Here is a 17754-nt window from a genome sequence, read left to right on the forward strand (position 1 = left end):
CAGCTATTACCCAGAGGTATTTGGACTAATGACTTGTAGATTTTCATTTTTAAATAACTCTTCAGAGAAGCCTGTATTGGTTTCACCTTGGGACAAGCGCTCACTATAGAGCTTCTCTGTAAGAAACATCGACTTCCAAAAAAGTGATTTCCTCCTTTTCTTTCTTCTTTTCCTTTTCCCTTTCCTTTCTCCTTTCCTTTCCCTCGACAGTAATCAGGCTATAAGGACTGGTTACCAGCGGCCCCGGCGCCCAGGGCTGGGCCAGCGTGGCGGGACCTTCACCCCACCCGCCCGTGGGCAAGGACGGAGCGTCCGGCTTCTCGAGCCGCCCCGAGCCCCGCAGGTGGCGGCGTCCGACGCAGGGTCCGGGAGCCGGGGATGGCCCCGCCGACCTGCCCGCGGGCACAGGGCCCGCCCGCCCCGCCACTGGTGCTCGGCGCAGCCAATGGCGCGGCCGCTGTCAGCATCGGCCCGCCCGCTGCCGGCGGGGGAGGGCTGTGGGCCGGGGAGGGAGGGAGGACGGGGTGAGGGGAGTTGAATGATTGAACTTTCTTGTGTAGTTTCTGTGTGCGGAGGTGTCCGTCCCCGGCGCAGCCCGGCACTAGCCCGCCGAGCGAAAGCGAGCTTTCCCCGGTGCCTGCCGCCCCCCGCACCGCCCGGCCGCCCCTCTGCCCTCCTCTCCCGCAGAGCGATGGTGCGGAGGGCGCCCGGCGCGTTCCTCGCCCTGATCCTCTGGGTGACGGCCGCCTGCGGCAGCCCCGACGGGCCAGGGGCCGCTGCCTCCGCCCGCAGGCAGGACGAGGCTTTCTCCACCGCCAGATGCACCTCCAGGTGCCTGAGCCTCCAGATCACCCGCATCTCCGCCTTCTTCAAGCATTTCCAGGTAGGGGCATGGCGCCGCGCTGGGTAGCCCCGCCGCTTGGAGGGTGGATGTGCCCCCGCACCGGCGCGGCGGGCGCGGGGTTGGGGCCGAAAGGACAGCCGGGGCCAGAGAGCCTCTTGGCAAACTTGGGGGGCCGTGCCCCACCGGATGGCAGGCGCGCTGCGGAAGCCGCCACCGGCACCTGGAGGCACCGGACAGGTGGGCACAGCTCCGCGGCAGCGCCTGTGGGTACCGGCCGCGCTCACGCATGGCGGGTCGCGGGGCTCGGCGGGTGCCCGGGCTCCTCGCAGGTGCCCGGCTCTCCTGGCTGCCGCCTCTGGCAGGACGGGACGAGCCCCGGCCGATGCGTCCAGCGGTGTCCGAGGCGGTGGGGCCGGCGGGGCGTCCCGGCCCAGTGCTCCGGGGCCGGGCGAGCGCTCGTCCTGTCGGGCGGTGCGGCGGCGATCCCGCGGAGCTCTGCCTGCCTGTGCGCCCGCGCGTGGTTCGCGTCTCCAAACTGGTGGGAAAGTTTGAGCCTGTTTTGTAAGAGCGATAATTAGGAACGTGTAATACTTGGTTCCGACCTCCTGAAAGGTGAGGGTGGGAGTAACACTTTTTTTTTTTTTTTTTTTTAATTCTGGGACAGAAGTGCACATCTCTGGCTTACGGGAGTGGGGAAATAGGGATAAAGTGGAGGGAAATGGGGTCGAAGTAGCGGGAGACCTGCGGGGCATAAAATGAAATGCTGAAAGCAGAGCGAGAGCTGGTGCAAGAGCAGCGGGTGTCTTCCCAGCCTTTCCCTTTTCCAGTTACTCATGCACCTTCCCCTTCTTCCTTCCCCACCTGTTCTACACTGCGCAAATATTAAACCGAGTTGACTTCATGGATATGCTGGAAATCCTTCAGAGCTGCAAGCCCATCTCTCTCCCGAGTCCCCAAGCCCCTTTGGGAAAGGGCTGCCCAGCTCGGTGAGAAGGGAGCCACCTCCGCCGTTCCGGGGGTGGCACCGCTCCGCGCCGCGCCGGGCATCGGGCGGGGAGTGCGGCGCTCACACATCCCGGGCTTGCCGAGCGGTGAGAAACCCAAATGCTTTGGGTGGAGCAGCGTTCGGGGCAAAGGTGCTGGCACAAAAGGCAGCTTTGAGAGGTATTTCAGGATAACCCGATTTAAAAAAAAAAAAAAAGTATGACAGGAAAGCTGAGTATGTGCATTGCAGCGGCAGCAGGAAGTGTTTGGGTGCCTGCAACCGGATTTGGGTTGAAAAGACTAGGGGTGCACCCCAAAGCGTGTGGGAAAGGGGCTGCCCTGCCCTGGCGGCCACCGCGCGGGGCTCCACCGTGACCGGAGGAGCACCCGCTGTCAGCGTAACCCGCATCGCTGGATGGCCTGAATGGAGGGCATCCACTAAAACAGTTCATTATCCCAGAGAAGGGTTAGTATTTTTTATTGCGTTGTCAAGAGGTTGTAGCTTACTTGATTTACAGTTTCAGTGGATAAAGAGTCAGTTTAGATAAAGCTAATTAATGGTGAAAGGCTTTTTATTTTTTTTGGTGTGTGTTTTCTTGGCAAGATTTCTTTTTCGATGTAAAACTGCTGACAGAATGCACATTGCCAAACAATCGTGATTACATTTTAATTAGCTAGGGTGAAATAAACAGGGAATTACTCAGTTAGGACTTGATAACGGCTGGTTTTTTGTAATCAGTTGAGAATCTCAGAGTTTTAACCCCAACCTGCTAAAGCATACAGTAATTTATATAAATTACCAGGGATTAAACTTCTGCTAGACATGAAATGACTGGATTGTTTGCAATGTAAAGTGCCCTCGTTTATAAAAGTTAAGTTCTCCATTGTCTTTTAATGAGGGAAGGGAGGAGAGGTTTAGAAGTACGTCATGTGTTGAGTGTTTGCACAAGAGACTGCTGAGACACAGTGGACTGTAGGATGAGCAGGTTTGGGCCATATTATTCCATGAGGGCTAGAGGATACGATGTTCTTTTCATCCCTTTCTCTTCTCCCTCCTTCTAGTCACTCCGCTCCTCTTTTCAGCTGAACTGGTAGTGATTTCTGGAGTTCTTTTCATTTCAGAGATGCCCACTTATCTTGTAATCTGATTCAACCTTTGAAGCCAACAAAACACTAGCTCATCCAAATTGGAGCAGGAAGGAACTCTGGTGTCTCCCAGTTAAGGCAAGAATTGAAAGACTGACCCACTCATTTCTCAACCCTGCTTTAGATACAGCCTCAGTGATGGGGGAGGGCCGAGGGGGGGGCAGGGAGGCAACAGCTGGATGCTTTGGGAGAGGCGACATCCCTAACACTTCAGAGAGGCTTCATAGCACATAGTTTATGGTACTAAAACCACATTACTAACAACCTTTCAGAGAGAATGGGGTAGTATGACTAGAGAATCAGGGTTAATTCTATACCTTTTGATTCCTTGTTTGGATGCCAACTAATTTTTTTCCAGTTTCCAGAATGTTCAAACGAGTTTTTAATCAATTTTCTCCCTCACAAAGAATTTTTACTCATTTTTTTTTACTGTCCCTATTCATGAAGGAGTCAAGAGAGATTTTTTTTTATAAAAACCCTATTTGTTAATTTACATTAATTTACCTTTCTTAGCCTATTTTAAAGATACATTGTCAGTAGGAAATTATTTGAACTGAGGCACAGGTCAAATAATACAGGTTTGGGGTTTTTTTCCATGTAGACTGTTGATGTGGGCTAGAAGAAGAATCAGTCACCTAAATCTAAATCTTATTTTGAGAATGTTTGTTGAAGATGTGCAGATGTCTGCTTTTTTGCTATAAAATCCCCATTGCCAGGGGGCTTTTCCAGTTCTGGTAGTGTTGGGAAATTCTATGTAGAGGTTACACCAAAGGATATGTGAGATCAATATGAGACTTATGCATCACATGGATCTTATAGCCCAGTGAAATATGTGTATTTTATGTCTATCTATGGCCTATCTACAGGCCAGGAACTTTCACAGAGAACATGCTGGCACAAAGTCCTTTCATTAAAAAAAATCATACAAAAATCTGTAAGTGGGCATATTTATCTCAACTGTGCAAGTTGTGCCACTGGACATCACCAAATGAAGCATTCACTGACCTGTGACCAGAGAGAGTAAGGGCAAAGAGGACTCATCTATCTAGCCTAATGTTTAGGCTAGTCACTTTCAGGCATTTTCGATGTTGAGATTAGGGTTTTACCATGACTGTTGCATAACATGTATGAGGGAGTAATCAGAGCATTCGCTGGAACCTGTCCACGATCTTGGGTCACTGCCTTGAAAAGTAATAGAGTACCTACTGCTGTGCTTTTTTTCTGACAAAATTCTCTGTAAAACACTTGAACAGGGGAGAATGGTAAGAGTGCTCTTCCAGTAAGCAAGAGCATGACAGTCAAATGGGCTGCTTATGATGGAGAAGAAGGTGTAGGTTTGAACCTTATAGTCCTGTATCAAAATCAGTGTATTTGTCTGTTACCTAAAAAAGCATGCCTGTGTGTTAGTAAGCTGCCCTTATAACATGGGAAGGACGATTCCTCCTCTAGCTGGGAATGAAAGGAAGGACTAAAGTGTCTGGCTCAATACGAAACACCAAGACTGTGAATCCTGTGTGGAAAAAGCCATATTATTTTAGGGACCGAGGTTGTAAAGAATATTGATGTCTTTGGATACATTCTTTCCCTCAACATTTTCTTATTAAGGCAGTCCCCTTCTCAGTGTTTTAGCCGATGTTCAGGGAAAAGATAGGAATTTTAATTTGAGGTATTCAAAGTTTATTTGTGAATTTGGATTTATAGTAACCCAGTATAGTTAGTAAAACTCTCATGAAGATGAGGTCAGTTAATGCTCAAGTTTTTGTATTCTTGAGAATGGTGTGGGTATAAACAGGGAACTTGTCTAGGTAGCTGAAAAAGAGGCTTGAATACTCAGATTAGTTTTGCTAGGGGTTTTTTGTATAACCTGCCTGCTTTAGTGCAGTGAGACTAAATTTCTTGCATTGCTGTCTGTGGGTGTAGCCTTTCCCATCTATGATATTGGTTGTGGATGAACTTCCATTTTGGGGGATCAGGCATAACAGTGACCTTAAGCGTTCTATTTTCAGGTTGAGTGAAAACACAGTTTGGATTTTAATCTCTACTGCCAGTTGTCTGAGACATGTTCTAAAACCACTGTGATTAAAATTTTCTCTGTAAGAGCTTCAACATCGGCATAACTACTCAAGCTAAAGGTACAGCATAAAAATGTTATGGCGAAGAAGCTGCTTACTTTGACCTATGAACTTGTGGAACTTTGTCTTAGTTGGCTTCTGTTGCAGGCCTCTCAAGCCTCTTCCTTGAGCGCCTTCCTGCTTAATATATGCAACTTGATAAATTGGTTAAGGCAGAGGAGCCGTCAGCCTTGTTTACTGGGTCAAAAGCTGAGAGGGTGGTAGAACATGCCACAAGAATTTGGGGTAGTTGCCAGTAAAACTGGTTGTGTTTGTGCTGTGGAGTCACAGGAGAGGCCACAGCCATGTGCTCACAGTGACAGAGCAGTTGAGGCTGGGCAACACCTCCTGGCAGCCTGTTCTAGTGTTTAATCACCCTCACAGTAAAAAAAGTTTTGTTATGTTCTGATGGAGTGTCCTATGTTTCAGTTTTTGGCCATTGCTTCTTGTCCTGTTACTGGGCACCTCTGAGAAGAGTGTGGCTCCATCTTCTTTACTTTATCCCATCAGGTGCTTATAAACGTGGATGAAAATCCTATGAGCCTTTTCTATTCAAGGCTAAACATTCCCAGTTCTCTTAGCCTACATTCCCTTTGCTGGACTCCCTCCACTAAGTCCATGTCTCTCCATGTGTCAAGGAGCCCTGCACTGGACCTAGCACTCCAGATATGGAGAAGTGAGTAGAACAGAGAACAAGATTAGCTACATTTTAAAGTTATAAAGCCTGCTAAACACAGTTATTTCTAAATTAATTTTTACTATTTATTTTTTCATACATGAGTTCATATATGTCCACTTGTGATTGTCAGTGTGTTAAATACAAAATGCTAATGCTAAGTCAAATCAGACTTTTTTCCATATTTTTAGATAGCCATACATTTCACTATAATTTTTTCTGTGAGTAATCTTCAGTAGTAAATTGAATCTTAGCAAATCCATTTCTTTATTCTTAAGGGGGAAGTCAAGGTATATTGGGATTTATACATATAGTGTCTTCCAAAATTATGATTGCTGCTTGAAGATGCTCCTGAGAGATTGCTTAAACTCATTAAGGTGGTGCTGTTTAGAAACATACCAACAACACTGTGGATGACCCTGGTCACACAGGGGTTCTTTGTGCATACCTAAGTTGACTTATTTTAGTAGTGGGTGAGTTGTAGTTGAAAATTTTGATACGGCACAGACATCCCTCAAATGGTAATCCAGTTTCATGATAATTGGAGGGAAATTGTAGTGAAACTTCTCCTTGTGAATGTTATTTAGTGTAACTCTCATAGTAACATACTAAGGATTGGTACTTAGGAATTAGTACTAAGCTAGATGAGCCAAGGCTAAGTGAAAATTGTTTTTAAAAGTATGGGCAAATATTGTCTTAAGCTAAGAGCCATATATGGCCTAATGTTTAGTAACTGTAAGAGGGAACAATAAGGTCTTAAAAGTTTGTTATATTGAATGACTGGTAACTCTTTGGTGGTAGAAGGTTGTTTTTACTGTTGTATGAGGACTCTTGCCTGTCAGGACAACTGAAATTTTTGAGGAAAAGCAGGCAGTTCTTTTAAGTAAATAATAAAAGGTTCTCAGATCGTATGTCTGCATGCAAATAGTGTGCAAGTGATTGCCTTTAAATAACCAATACCAGATTTCACCTACAAGTCAGACAGCTAATTGTCTAAATGCCAGTGCATTTGTTTTCAGACTGCTTGTAACTCCAAAGTGACTGCACCTGCAAAAATCTGCAGTGGGTTTCAGCTGTAAGATGGTAGGCCAGGCCAAAAGTCTAGGGTACATATGTCTCTCTCTGCTCTACTGTAGGAAAGGTGGAGATCCTGAAAAAACAGTTACTGTAACTGTCTTGAATAATTCTGGAACCGTAAACTGTTTTTTCATGAAGTTTTTTTAAAAGTTACATGGTACTTTTGTAATGAGATGTAGTAGATATGCAGTGCTATTCCCAGAATGTTTCAGTTCCAATGGACAGGCTGCTCAGACACTTGAGTTTGCTTAGATCTTTTGGGCCATGTTCACAGTCTTTTCTACATATGACGATGTGTGCCATCTGCCAGTGTTACCATTTTAGTACTCATCTCCTTTCCAAAAATAGTCCTTGTATTAAGTAATTCTGACTTTCATATGTCTTGTCAAGCACACTGCTGTTACTTTATTTCCACAGACAAATTTTAACATTTGTCATTACTTTGTTTTCCTCAAAACTTGTTAAAAGTCCCAATCGTGCCCCTGTCTTTATTGTTCGTATGGAATATGATCTGGATAACTATTTTGTCATTTGGTGTGCTCTTATTCTTGAGATCTCCAGTTGTGAACAGGAGGTGCACACATCTCCTAACAGGATCTTATGTAAAAACTTTGAAGATGAAAGGGGTTTTTTTTTGAATAATAATGGTTGCATCTAGTGAAAAGACCTGCATTATTCACCATGTTGTGGAGTTGAGCCACAGTTAGTCTTTGCTGTTGTAACGTGGTCTGCTGTGAACCTCCCTGACTTCAGTGAGAGTTATATACACTTGGTCATAACTAGACTCGAATGCCTTTGGTATCAGTGATAGCCTGCATGGTTGATGTGAGTGCAGGATTTGCAGAGTCTGATCATTGTTTTCAAGAAGATTTGATTACTCAGATTTGGGACCTCACATTTATCCATTACTTTTCCAAGTTGAAATGTTTGTCTGCGCCTCAAGCATAAGTTTTAAATGCTAAGCAAATGAACTGTATGAAAATGTCAGTGAATGGTTAACAATTGTATTGAACAATGAGTTGCCAAGATACTTTTCTCACATTTTACTTGTGGATGCTTACATATTAAGAAAAAAATTTATGCTATCTTGCTTCATAAAATATACTTGTTCATAAAATAAAATCTCTGTTAATTTTGTAAATATGCCTGATACCATATGCAATAAATCCAACAAGAATATGTTTTGAGACAGACATTTATGTATAGATAATATTGACAAAGCATAGTTTTAATGTCACAGGCATGTTAGGAAGAGGGAAGAGATGTTGCTTCTGAAAAGCATTAGTAAATATTTGAAAGTCAAACATTGGGAGTTCTGAAGTGTAAATCCTCCCCTGTTGAAAGATATATCCACTTACTACAGAGTGAAAGGTTTTTAGGATAGGTAATGTTCATATTAAAAGAATTACTAAAACATTATTCATTGTATGCATATGGCCTGTCTCTATGATTAACTGGTGCTCTGAACTGTATTTAAATGTATTTGGTTTAGAAAGTATCCTGTAAGTTAAACCAGACCCAATACATTTCTGAAATAGCTTGAAAAACAGACTGATTTTCCAAAATCTCAACATTTGTCATTTTGTAAACGGCAAACTTCTTAAGGCTGAGTATTGAATTTGTGTGTGTCTACAAATGGAGATTGTTTTTCACAAGCTGACTTACATCTCTGTTGGCTGTTCCATGTGAATTTTTGCTTTCCCAGGTTATCTGGATTTGAGTACATAGGCTACTTCTGTAAACAGAAAGTGCTGTAATTTAGCATCCATATTTTTAAAGATTGAAAATAATATTAATGACTATCAGAAACTTCATTGAGAAGACAGACACATTTGTATTGATATTTAGTAGTTGGTGCCTAGCAAATGTTAAGTTTGAACCAAAAAACCCCACTTGCCTAGGAGTTTACACCAAGAATCTTCATTTTTTGACCTTTCCCACAGCTGAGCCTTATAAGGCCTTATATTTCAAAAACCTTTGAAATCCATGAAAAGCCTTCTGTTGATCTCAGCTGGATCAGGTCCATGTTATGAACACTAGGTCCATGCAGCCTTTGTCAACAGAGTGCTGTGAGCTTGGTATTCCAACTCTGGTTGTATCCCTTTTTCAGTCTTTTAATGACCAAGAGATCACAGGACTCAAAGATGGAGAACTGGGGGTGTTGAAAGGTAAGTGGACTCTTTAAACTTGAAATTAGAGTACTGTTCCTTTCATCTCTGATTAGAAGAAATCACACATTCAATTCCTTCCACTGAAAATAATATTAGATATTTTCAAATTTGGCGAAAAACCCTGGTCTAAAGTTTTTATCATGTTTTTTGTCTTGTTTTCACCACTGTGCCTCTCTAGACTGCCAAAGAGATACGACATCCAAGTTATGTACTCATATAATGCAGAAAAAATAAATTTTCACCATAAAAACAACGCCCTGTGACTTATTATACCTTTACATTGAGGACACCGCATGTTTTGCTTTGTTTCTTCCTTGGTCTGCATGCTATATTACATTTCTCTTTAAAAAAGAAGAGACTTGTTTCAATTTTGCAAGAGGAATGACTGTCCTAGTAAGCAGCTGAGATTTGTGAGGAAGGCATGGCTCTGGAACTTGTAGGAGAAGCAAAAGAAGAGAGAGAGTCTTGGGAGAAAACTGGCAACAGGTGACCTCCCACAGGCTCACAATGCTGCTAAGAGAAATTATCTAGGAAAAGAGGGCACTGTAAAATGTACTGTGTCACAATTAATTGCTATTAAGGCAGGAAACAGACACAGTGAGTGTAGGAAGAGTTGTTTGTAAATGCTTTTTGTGAGTGTTTTCTATTTCCATTCTTTCTCAGCTGCTTTGAGTTTTACTTAGTTTAAAAAGGTTACTTTTTCTTGTTTATTATTTTGTAAAAATGTTTTGAAAATACTTCTGTCTTCATTGAAAATCCAGTTATGGGTAAAACCTCCAAAAAAATTCATCACAAGGTTCTAACTAATTTGTGATCCTGCCATGTGTACCAATGCAGGCACATAAATACTAAATTTGTTCTGGATCAGGGGTGCTCAAGTGTGGAGCCTGTCCAGGTAAAGCTGCTGACTTGTGACTGGCTTCTTTTCAGAATGTTTTCATTCATTTCTTTCCTAAAAGTAACTTGTGGGTCTGGAGGCAGTTTATGGACTGAGTGTGTCCTGGTGATGGCAGCTTGTTCCTCATTTCTTTCTTTTCCTTTAACAGCGTTGATGGATTGTGAAAAAGAGGGACAAAGAAACTGGCTGCTTTGGCTTTCTGAATGATTCCTGCTCTCCAAACATTATGAACTTACTCCCTGGAGAGTTTTCAACCAGAAGTAGTTTCTGGTGATGGCTGCCTGCTGTCTTGAGTCAGTACTGTGATTTACTTACATGAGTTCTGAAATAAATAGTGATCCCAATTCTTTGGAAAAAGCTTTGATTCTTCTTACGCATATGTCCTGTGCATTTTCAGAAGTGTTGGATTTACTGTATTGCACATATATAGTAAAGTTTGGTCATATGATGAAACAAAGTACATACGTTTTATTCCCATGCAGTAGGGGGAAAAAAAGGTGAAGTGTCCTCCCACGCAGTATGTTGGTACAAAAATGTTATATTTTAAGTCAGAAGTAAGACAAACTGCTGCCACTGTAATTTCTCAAGTGGTCACAACTGAAACTGCAAACCTGGACGAGGTAGTAAAGATTTTGTTTTTCCTTCCTGTGAGGGTTGCAGTCCAGCTGTCATGGACCTTATTATAAGATATTGTGAGGGAAATAGGATTGCTTCAGAGCAAATGTCTTCTGTCCAGAGAGTCAGAAATTGAGGTTGATGGTGAAGATTGGATGAGAATAATGTACTCATTTAATCCAGTGAAAACATATTTCAGCCTTCCTTGCCATTCTTATGAGAATTTATAAGCATAAATCTGTTTTGCTTTATTTAATAATTACTCTTTGGGGAAGTTATCTTCACATTGTTATATTTTTTTAAAAAAACAAGTAATCACAGTTCATGTACATGAACATGATTTCTTACCTAATGATATAGGCCATGGATGTAGGGACTATACATCACTTGTATTTAATTTGTAATGCTTTTTAACTGTTAATGACTGGAACATTCCAGTCAGGCATAAGGGCATTTTTGGACCTAAACACTGTAAATTCATTTTTTAACCTTGCTGGCTGTAAGGCTTTGGGTTTTCTTCAAATTCAGTATATGGCTGAACAGTTATGTGAGACATCAAATAGTGACGAAGGGGTGATAAGAATTTGTTAGTAGTAGTATTATTTGTATTACTACTATCATTGTCATTGTCTTTATGTTTCTGTCCTGATACAGTGGCTGTCATTTTTTTCAGAATTTGAATCACTGCATAATAATTCAACAGGGTGGCTTTTTTGTTTTTGTTAGGGGATGGTTATAGATACTTTTGAAAACAATGAAAGCACTTTACTGTTAACCACAAATAGACAACAGTGAATCACATCATTACCTGCCCCCATTTTTCTTAGTCACAAAGAGTATATAATATGTTGACATTTGATTTGCATCTAGCAATTTTGGGAAGAGAAATTGAACTAAGAGAGCTTGAGGGTTCCTTCTGTTTTGGGATTTCTTTCTATGCAGCTATGAACTGAATTCATGAATTAGCCAAGTATTGGTCAGTCTGCATCTGCAGTAGGTGGAAGGAACATTTGAGATTAAACAAACTGACACAAAGAGGTAAAAATAATGCAATTAATGAAGTGTATGTCACTTTATATAGTAGTTAGTAGCAGCTATGGGACACGTTTGTCAAAATAAATAAGGAAAGAAGATGTAGATTTTTGCAGCTAACAGCTTATTGTTGAATTTGTTCTTTGAGTTGAAAAATTGAATAAACAATGGGAAAGACAGTAGGCTTTTGGTTTCTATCCAGAGGATTCTCATGACCAAGTGTAGTGGAGATGCATTCAGTGCTGCACATGCAGCATATTAATTTGTCTTGTAAAAGGTTTAGTTTATTCATAGAATCACACATGTAGGCGTTTGAGTGTGGACAGCAGAAAAGCTGTTAATTACGGTGGCAATAAATGTGCAATAACAAACAGTAATTATTTCAAGACTCCTTCCAGTATTCAAAACTGTCCTTAAGTAGAAAAAAAGAGTAGCAATGTGGACTAAACTTGAAAATTACTCCTAACTTGAGCCATTTTCAAAACTGTAGAAAGGAAATGAACCTTTAGAGTTGCCTAAAGAATATACTGACTGTCTTTGTTCTGGAGTAGAAAACATGACTCGGGTAGTTTTAAAGACTGAAGAGCTTTACATATTAATGTAGTGTAAGCTCTTGTTGTTTTCTTTAGCTGGAGGTCTTTCAGACTTCTGACTGATACTTATTGAGTCTTCTATTAATGTAATTAATAGTTTGACAAGATTTTTCATGAGCTTCCATTGCTGGCCTGAGTATTATATCTCTGTAGTTTATAGTAATGTATCCAGTGGTTTAAATGGAAATAAGCTTAGGCCAGTGAAAATATACTGGAATTGTCTGTTCAGAGTTTATAGGTAAACCCAAGAAAATTCCCTGTAAGCTGCTTAAAGACAATGAATTTGAATTTGTTAAATACCATCTTACTGTGTCATGACATCTTCCTTTACAGTTGAGTGTTAGCAAATGATACTATGCCATTAGGGCAAAGTAAAACTGAATTGGCAGTTATTTGTCAGATGTGAAGCACCTTGATTTCAAATTAAGATATTTTTAGAAAATATTTTTTCAGCTATTAAGGGAAGGTGGAAACAATTTTTTATGTAATCAGAGCTAAATACCACTACAGACAGTAAACAAATATTTAAAAAAAATGGAATATTGCCCCATTACTGATTGTAGCTTCCTATATCCAGGTGCCCTCAGGGATTCCAAGGCATCCCTGTTTCATCAACAAACATGGTGTATCCTCTTAATAACAGGAGCAGATGTCAAATTTTGATGCCCTTAAGATACTTAGTCATACCTAGTAGATCCATCTGGTATAGATAAAGCCTCAGACAAATTGTTCTCACCCATGAACTTCCTACTGAGAAAGCAAATTGAGCAGAGCTTCCCAGATCAATGAAAAAGAAACTTGAATATTATCAATATACTTGTAGTACCACAACCCCCTTCACTGTGTTTCTTAATTGCTTTATACAGGTGAGAAGGCTAGTAAAATGGAAGGAAACATGATTTAGATGGAATTTCTGGAGCATACCACCATTATGTGACACTTTTCAAAGATGTAACAACTAAAATATTTGTCAGTTCTGCAAAAGAAAAGTTATTTGGGAAAGGAAAAAACATTAGTATAGAATGCTGATAGTACAAGTTACTGACAACTGGCATTAACCACAGTTATCCACATTTTATCAGCTTAAGGATATACATTATTATGTTTTTCTTTTGTGGCTGTTTGTTTAGATTAAAGATACAAAAGCAAATGCTATACTTCAGAACCCGTGTGATCCTTGTAGTGGAAATCTGTGACATATCCAATCATTTACATTACCTGGAGGCTTTAAAATTTGGTGGCTTGGGTAGAGACATAAGCTGAGCTTTAACATCTGTCGTGTTACAAGCCTTTCCATAACTTCAGTGCAAATTAGCCTGATTTAAGTTTTAACTCCTTTACCTGATGCCAGAAAGGTCTGAAACTTGATGGACCTGTCAGCACATGATTGCTCTGCATAACAGCTATATCTCTGGAAACCAGATGTGTTAATGACAAATGCTTCAGTCCTGCCTTGAGGAGAGATTTGTTTTCTTTTTATGGTATGTCTTCATTATCTAGTTATCAGTCTATATTCTAAAACCCTGGTGTATGAAGTGCTTTCATGTTTGTGGGAAATTTCATGCCAATGTGATGAGGCAATGTAAATCTTTCATTGAAGGTTGTCACTGTAGAAAGATACAGTTAATATCTCTATAGCTTGCATTGTATGAGTAGTTTTAGTATATCTTTCTCAATAGAATTTAATGTTGATTTATTCTCTCTCTCAGTTGTCCTTTCACAGTCTTAGGTTGGTTGCAAGGTGGTCTAGAAGACTGGACTGCAGCAATAGTCGCATGTAATAAACATCTGTGGTAAACTGTGAAAAGCCACTAAGAAAATGGGAAGATTCTACTGTCATGTTCATTAAAAGGCTAGTTCTTTCAGGAGCATGCTGACAGCATTGCAGGGCCAGTGGATCCCAGCTAGGATCAGATTAGCAAGTGTGTTCAATTTCAAGTGGAAAGGGACTCACCCACCTGTCTATGTGTTCCTTCACTTGATGCCTGCTTTTCATCCATTGTCGACACAGTCATTGCAACATCTGCCCTTGCAGGAGCTATTACCATTCCTTAAAATAGGATAGGAGTAAAAATGTGGTCTGCAGACAAACATGAACAGCATTTACGGGTCTGGGAACTGCAGAAAGAGAACAGCACTGAGGTGGCCTGGAGAAGGGCATCGTAACTTCCTCTTGTTACATTGATACAATTAGGAGGAGGACATTCATAAATTGATGTGATATGTGGTATCTGAGCAGTATGCAACTGGCATCCACTTGTGTAATGTGACAGTCCTGTGTGTTGGCTTTCTGCAGAAGTGACAGCTGGGTTGGGAAGGAAGAGGCCAAGGACCAAAACAACAGGAGCAATGGAGAGAGAGGAGTGTTAACTTACATGATGTGATTTCTTGTTGAGTTGTGCTTTAGAGATGAAAGAATAAAGTTGTGGGCTTAGAAAATTATGCCCATTACATCTTGTCTGTCTCTCTGAAATGTCTACAATGGAGGCAGATGTATGGAAAGACTAATAATTAAAATATGTCTGGGAAATAAGACTTCTTTCTGAAATGCTGCTTAACTGTTGTGGTGAAAGACTTTTTTGTGTGACTGACATCCGCTTCTTTGAATTAGTGGTTTCTGAGTGTATGTTAACAGTATTGTGTTGGTTTTTGTTCAGATTGCAGATAGGCTGTTCTGTTTGAGTCCAAGGGTCATTTTTATTTGGAAAGTTCTTTAATTCCTGAATGGCCACAGAATCATTTTGCAAATGTTTCTAGGAAATCCCATGCCTAGTGAGGTACTTCACTGACTGAGACAGGTCTTCTGTGGAAAATGGAAAAAAAAATCCTCAAAGACTGTTTACTCAACTGTTGGAAGTCCAAGAACTATGTTAATTTTTACACTTGTTACTTTTGAGAACTTTGCTAGGCATTTGAATAATTCCTCTAAAACATGATTTTGATATAGAAAACTTAATAAATATTAATGGTTTGTGGAACTACCTGTGAATAATTGTAGTCAAATTTTAGACTGCATATTTCATCTCTAGGATCATTACTTTTGCAGCATTTTTATTGCTGAGATTCTACTTTACTACATACTTTAAAAATATTAAAGGAACTTTGGATAGTGAAACATAGTATTCATAATGGCAATGATGTTTATTGAGCTTATTGCCATGCACAGATCAAAGAGGAGAAATTTTAGTTATACATAAAGTCAATTGAAATAAGGAGGTCTTTGTCACAAATATTTTCTGTTGAGAAAGGTGCTGCATGGAATTTATTCATTTGTTTTTCTTTGAAAGGGAAATGAAAGTAAGTGTATCCATCAGCTTGCAGTGCTTATGGCTCCTACTATGGCTTGAAATATTTAGTACCTTGTAAACTAATAGCACATGCCAAAGAGAAAGGAAATGCATTCCTGAAATTTATCACGCAAATTTCATGTAATTATATTGGAAATAAGTAGTACATTAAGCACAAGAGTGTGAGCATAAAATTTGATGGTGCCTGATTCTGAGTCATAGTAACTTGGGTGCTGATAGGCTGCTAAGTTTTAAGGACAGGTATGTTTACATCTTCTTGCCAAAGACACATGTGTGGTGTATAGTGGTGTTCCTCTCATACATGCTAGACCAGAACAGGAGAAAATACAGTAAAACATCACATGGCCACTATATTGTACAATGCATTTAGCAGTTTCGTAATCAGCAGTTACTCTTTGACAATAAAACCTCCATGGAATATCTGAATATCCCACGTTCATGTAGTTTATGGTTGGACAATTTATAATGGACATTTTAGATGAGCTAAAAAGTGTGTTTGTTTTCTTGTTTTTTGTTGGTTTTTGCAGTTAGTTTCTTAATGATGTGAAAGAGCAGACCCCTAAGCATTTTTGCAAGTGCAGAAAGGACTGCTACCCTGAACAGCCCTGAAACTGTGGCTTTTGTGGAAAAATCTAGTCTAGTAGGAATCACTGAATTATTACTCTTGTGTGTTTGGGGGGTGTTAGAGGTGTCTGAGGTGCGTCTATACATTAGTGTTGTAATATGGATCAATTTCCTTTTGGAGTGAGTCTCTTTTGTTTTACGTTATAGACCAGTCTGAAAGTTCACTTTAGATTTTTTCTGGATTAACATATCTGAGAGAGATGATCCAGGGGGACCTAATGTGCCTTAGGTACTAATGGGCATTGTGTCCATGGGACCAGACTAGAACTCATTAAACAAAAAGGGAAAGGGGAAGTTGTAATATGTGTCGTTCAGAAATCAAGTCCATCAACACCAGGATTTTTTCTCAACACTTCTGCTTCTGTGGTTCACTTCGTGCTGTGGAGATGCTCTGGAGTGTTCTGTTTGTAGTGCAGGCAAATGAAGCCTGTGGTAAATGTATCACATCACTTGCTATTGGGAGTGACCCAACTAACCAATAATCTTATAATTATATGGAATAGTAATACCAACAGTAATTTTCAGTTATGGAGTCAAATCATCATTAACTGCAGCATGCACACATTTCTGAAATGTTGAATATTACTGTATTTTGTAAACCAGTTGTGTTTTTTTCAAATATGTTAAAGTAGGTTGTATATGTTACATTTATATTTTGCATAAGTAAACATTACATTTTTGGACTGCATTTTATTCTTTTTGGTGTTAATTTCCCAATGGGCTACACTTCTGTCACATCCTTGAGCTGTTGGCGTATACTTTTATTTATACTTTTATTGCCTCGTTCATTCATATGTATAGCAAACCCACTTTATGACATGACAGAAAAGGCATTAGCATTTTGGAAGTGTGGGAATTTTGAAGTAGAGCGTACAAACAAATAGTTGACAAGCTATCTTTTGCTTCGCATATTAATGCCACTAGATTAGTTTCTGTTCACTTCAACTGGATTGCTTAATCCTAAGAAATGTATGCATAATTTGGCCCAAATATACCTTAATGTGAGATTCAATATATAATTTTAATATCTTCAAGTTAGTATCAGTGTATTTAATTCCTTCTGTTGCACAGTGAAGTGAAGTTTATTTCTTCTGGATTCTTTCACAGATTGGTCGGAACTCCTGCTAAGTAGAATAAGACCTTAGTTTAGATCAGTCTTAGAAGTGGTAAGAGTGAAGTCTGTGAAACCACAAGAAGGCAGTCATAACTCACAAGTGTGGTAGAGACACAAGGATTCCTGTGGCTCATTTGTTTTTACAGCTTGTGTTTATCTAGTAGGTTTTCTATGCATTTGAGAAGACAGTGTTGTAAAAAGAGAAAAGGTGTGATAATGGCCTTTGGGTTTTGATGACTGTCTTTCTAGGAACATACTAATACTGAGAGACAGAGAACAAATACTGTTGTGTCTCATGATTTAGGTAGTGGTTGCTGATTTTACTTACTTTTTTTTTTAATTACTCTGATCTTAATTTTTTTTTCTGTTTGTATTTTTGGTACATGTGAAATTGTGGCTTTAAATATTTCAGTCTGTAATAACAAGGAAAGTTGAAGATGACTTTGCCTGGACTTTTTAGAAAATACCAATGCAAGGTTTGGGTCAAGCTCTATTTGTAGCCGTTCATCTGCAGGAGAACTCACCATATCATTGTGATAGGACTTAGCACATTACAGGTGA

The 17754-nt window shown here is 40.3% G+C and overlaps 1 protein-coding gene across 1 annotated transcript in view; it reads left to right on the forward strand.

Annotated features, from left to right (window-relative positions):
- The first annotated feature begins 515 nt into the window (after positions 1-515).
- Positions 516-17754, forward strand: part of ANOS1 (anosmin 1) — a 136197-nt gene continuing 118958 nt past the window's right edge. The window contains exon 1 of the mRNA XM_071564831.1: positions 516-883. Coding sequence (XP_071420932.1) covers positions 539-883 — 345 coding nt within the window. The 5' untranslated portion in view covers positions 516-538. The remainder of the gene's footprint in view (positions 884-17754) is intronic.

This window comes from Pithys albifrons, chromosome 1 (assembly GCF_047495875.1).
Source record: "Pithys albifrons albifrons isolate INPA30051 chromosome 1, PitAlb_v1, whole genome shotgun sequence".
In the NCBI taxonomy this organism is placed as follows: Eukaryota; Metazoa; Chordata; class Aves; order Passeriformes; family Thamnophilidae; genus Pithys; species Pithys albifrons.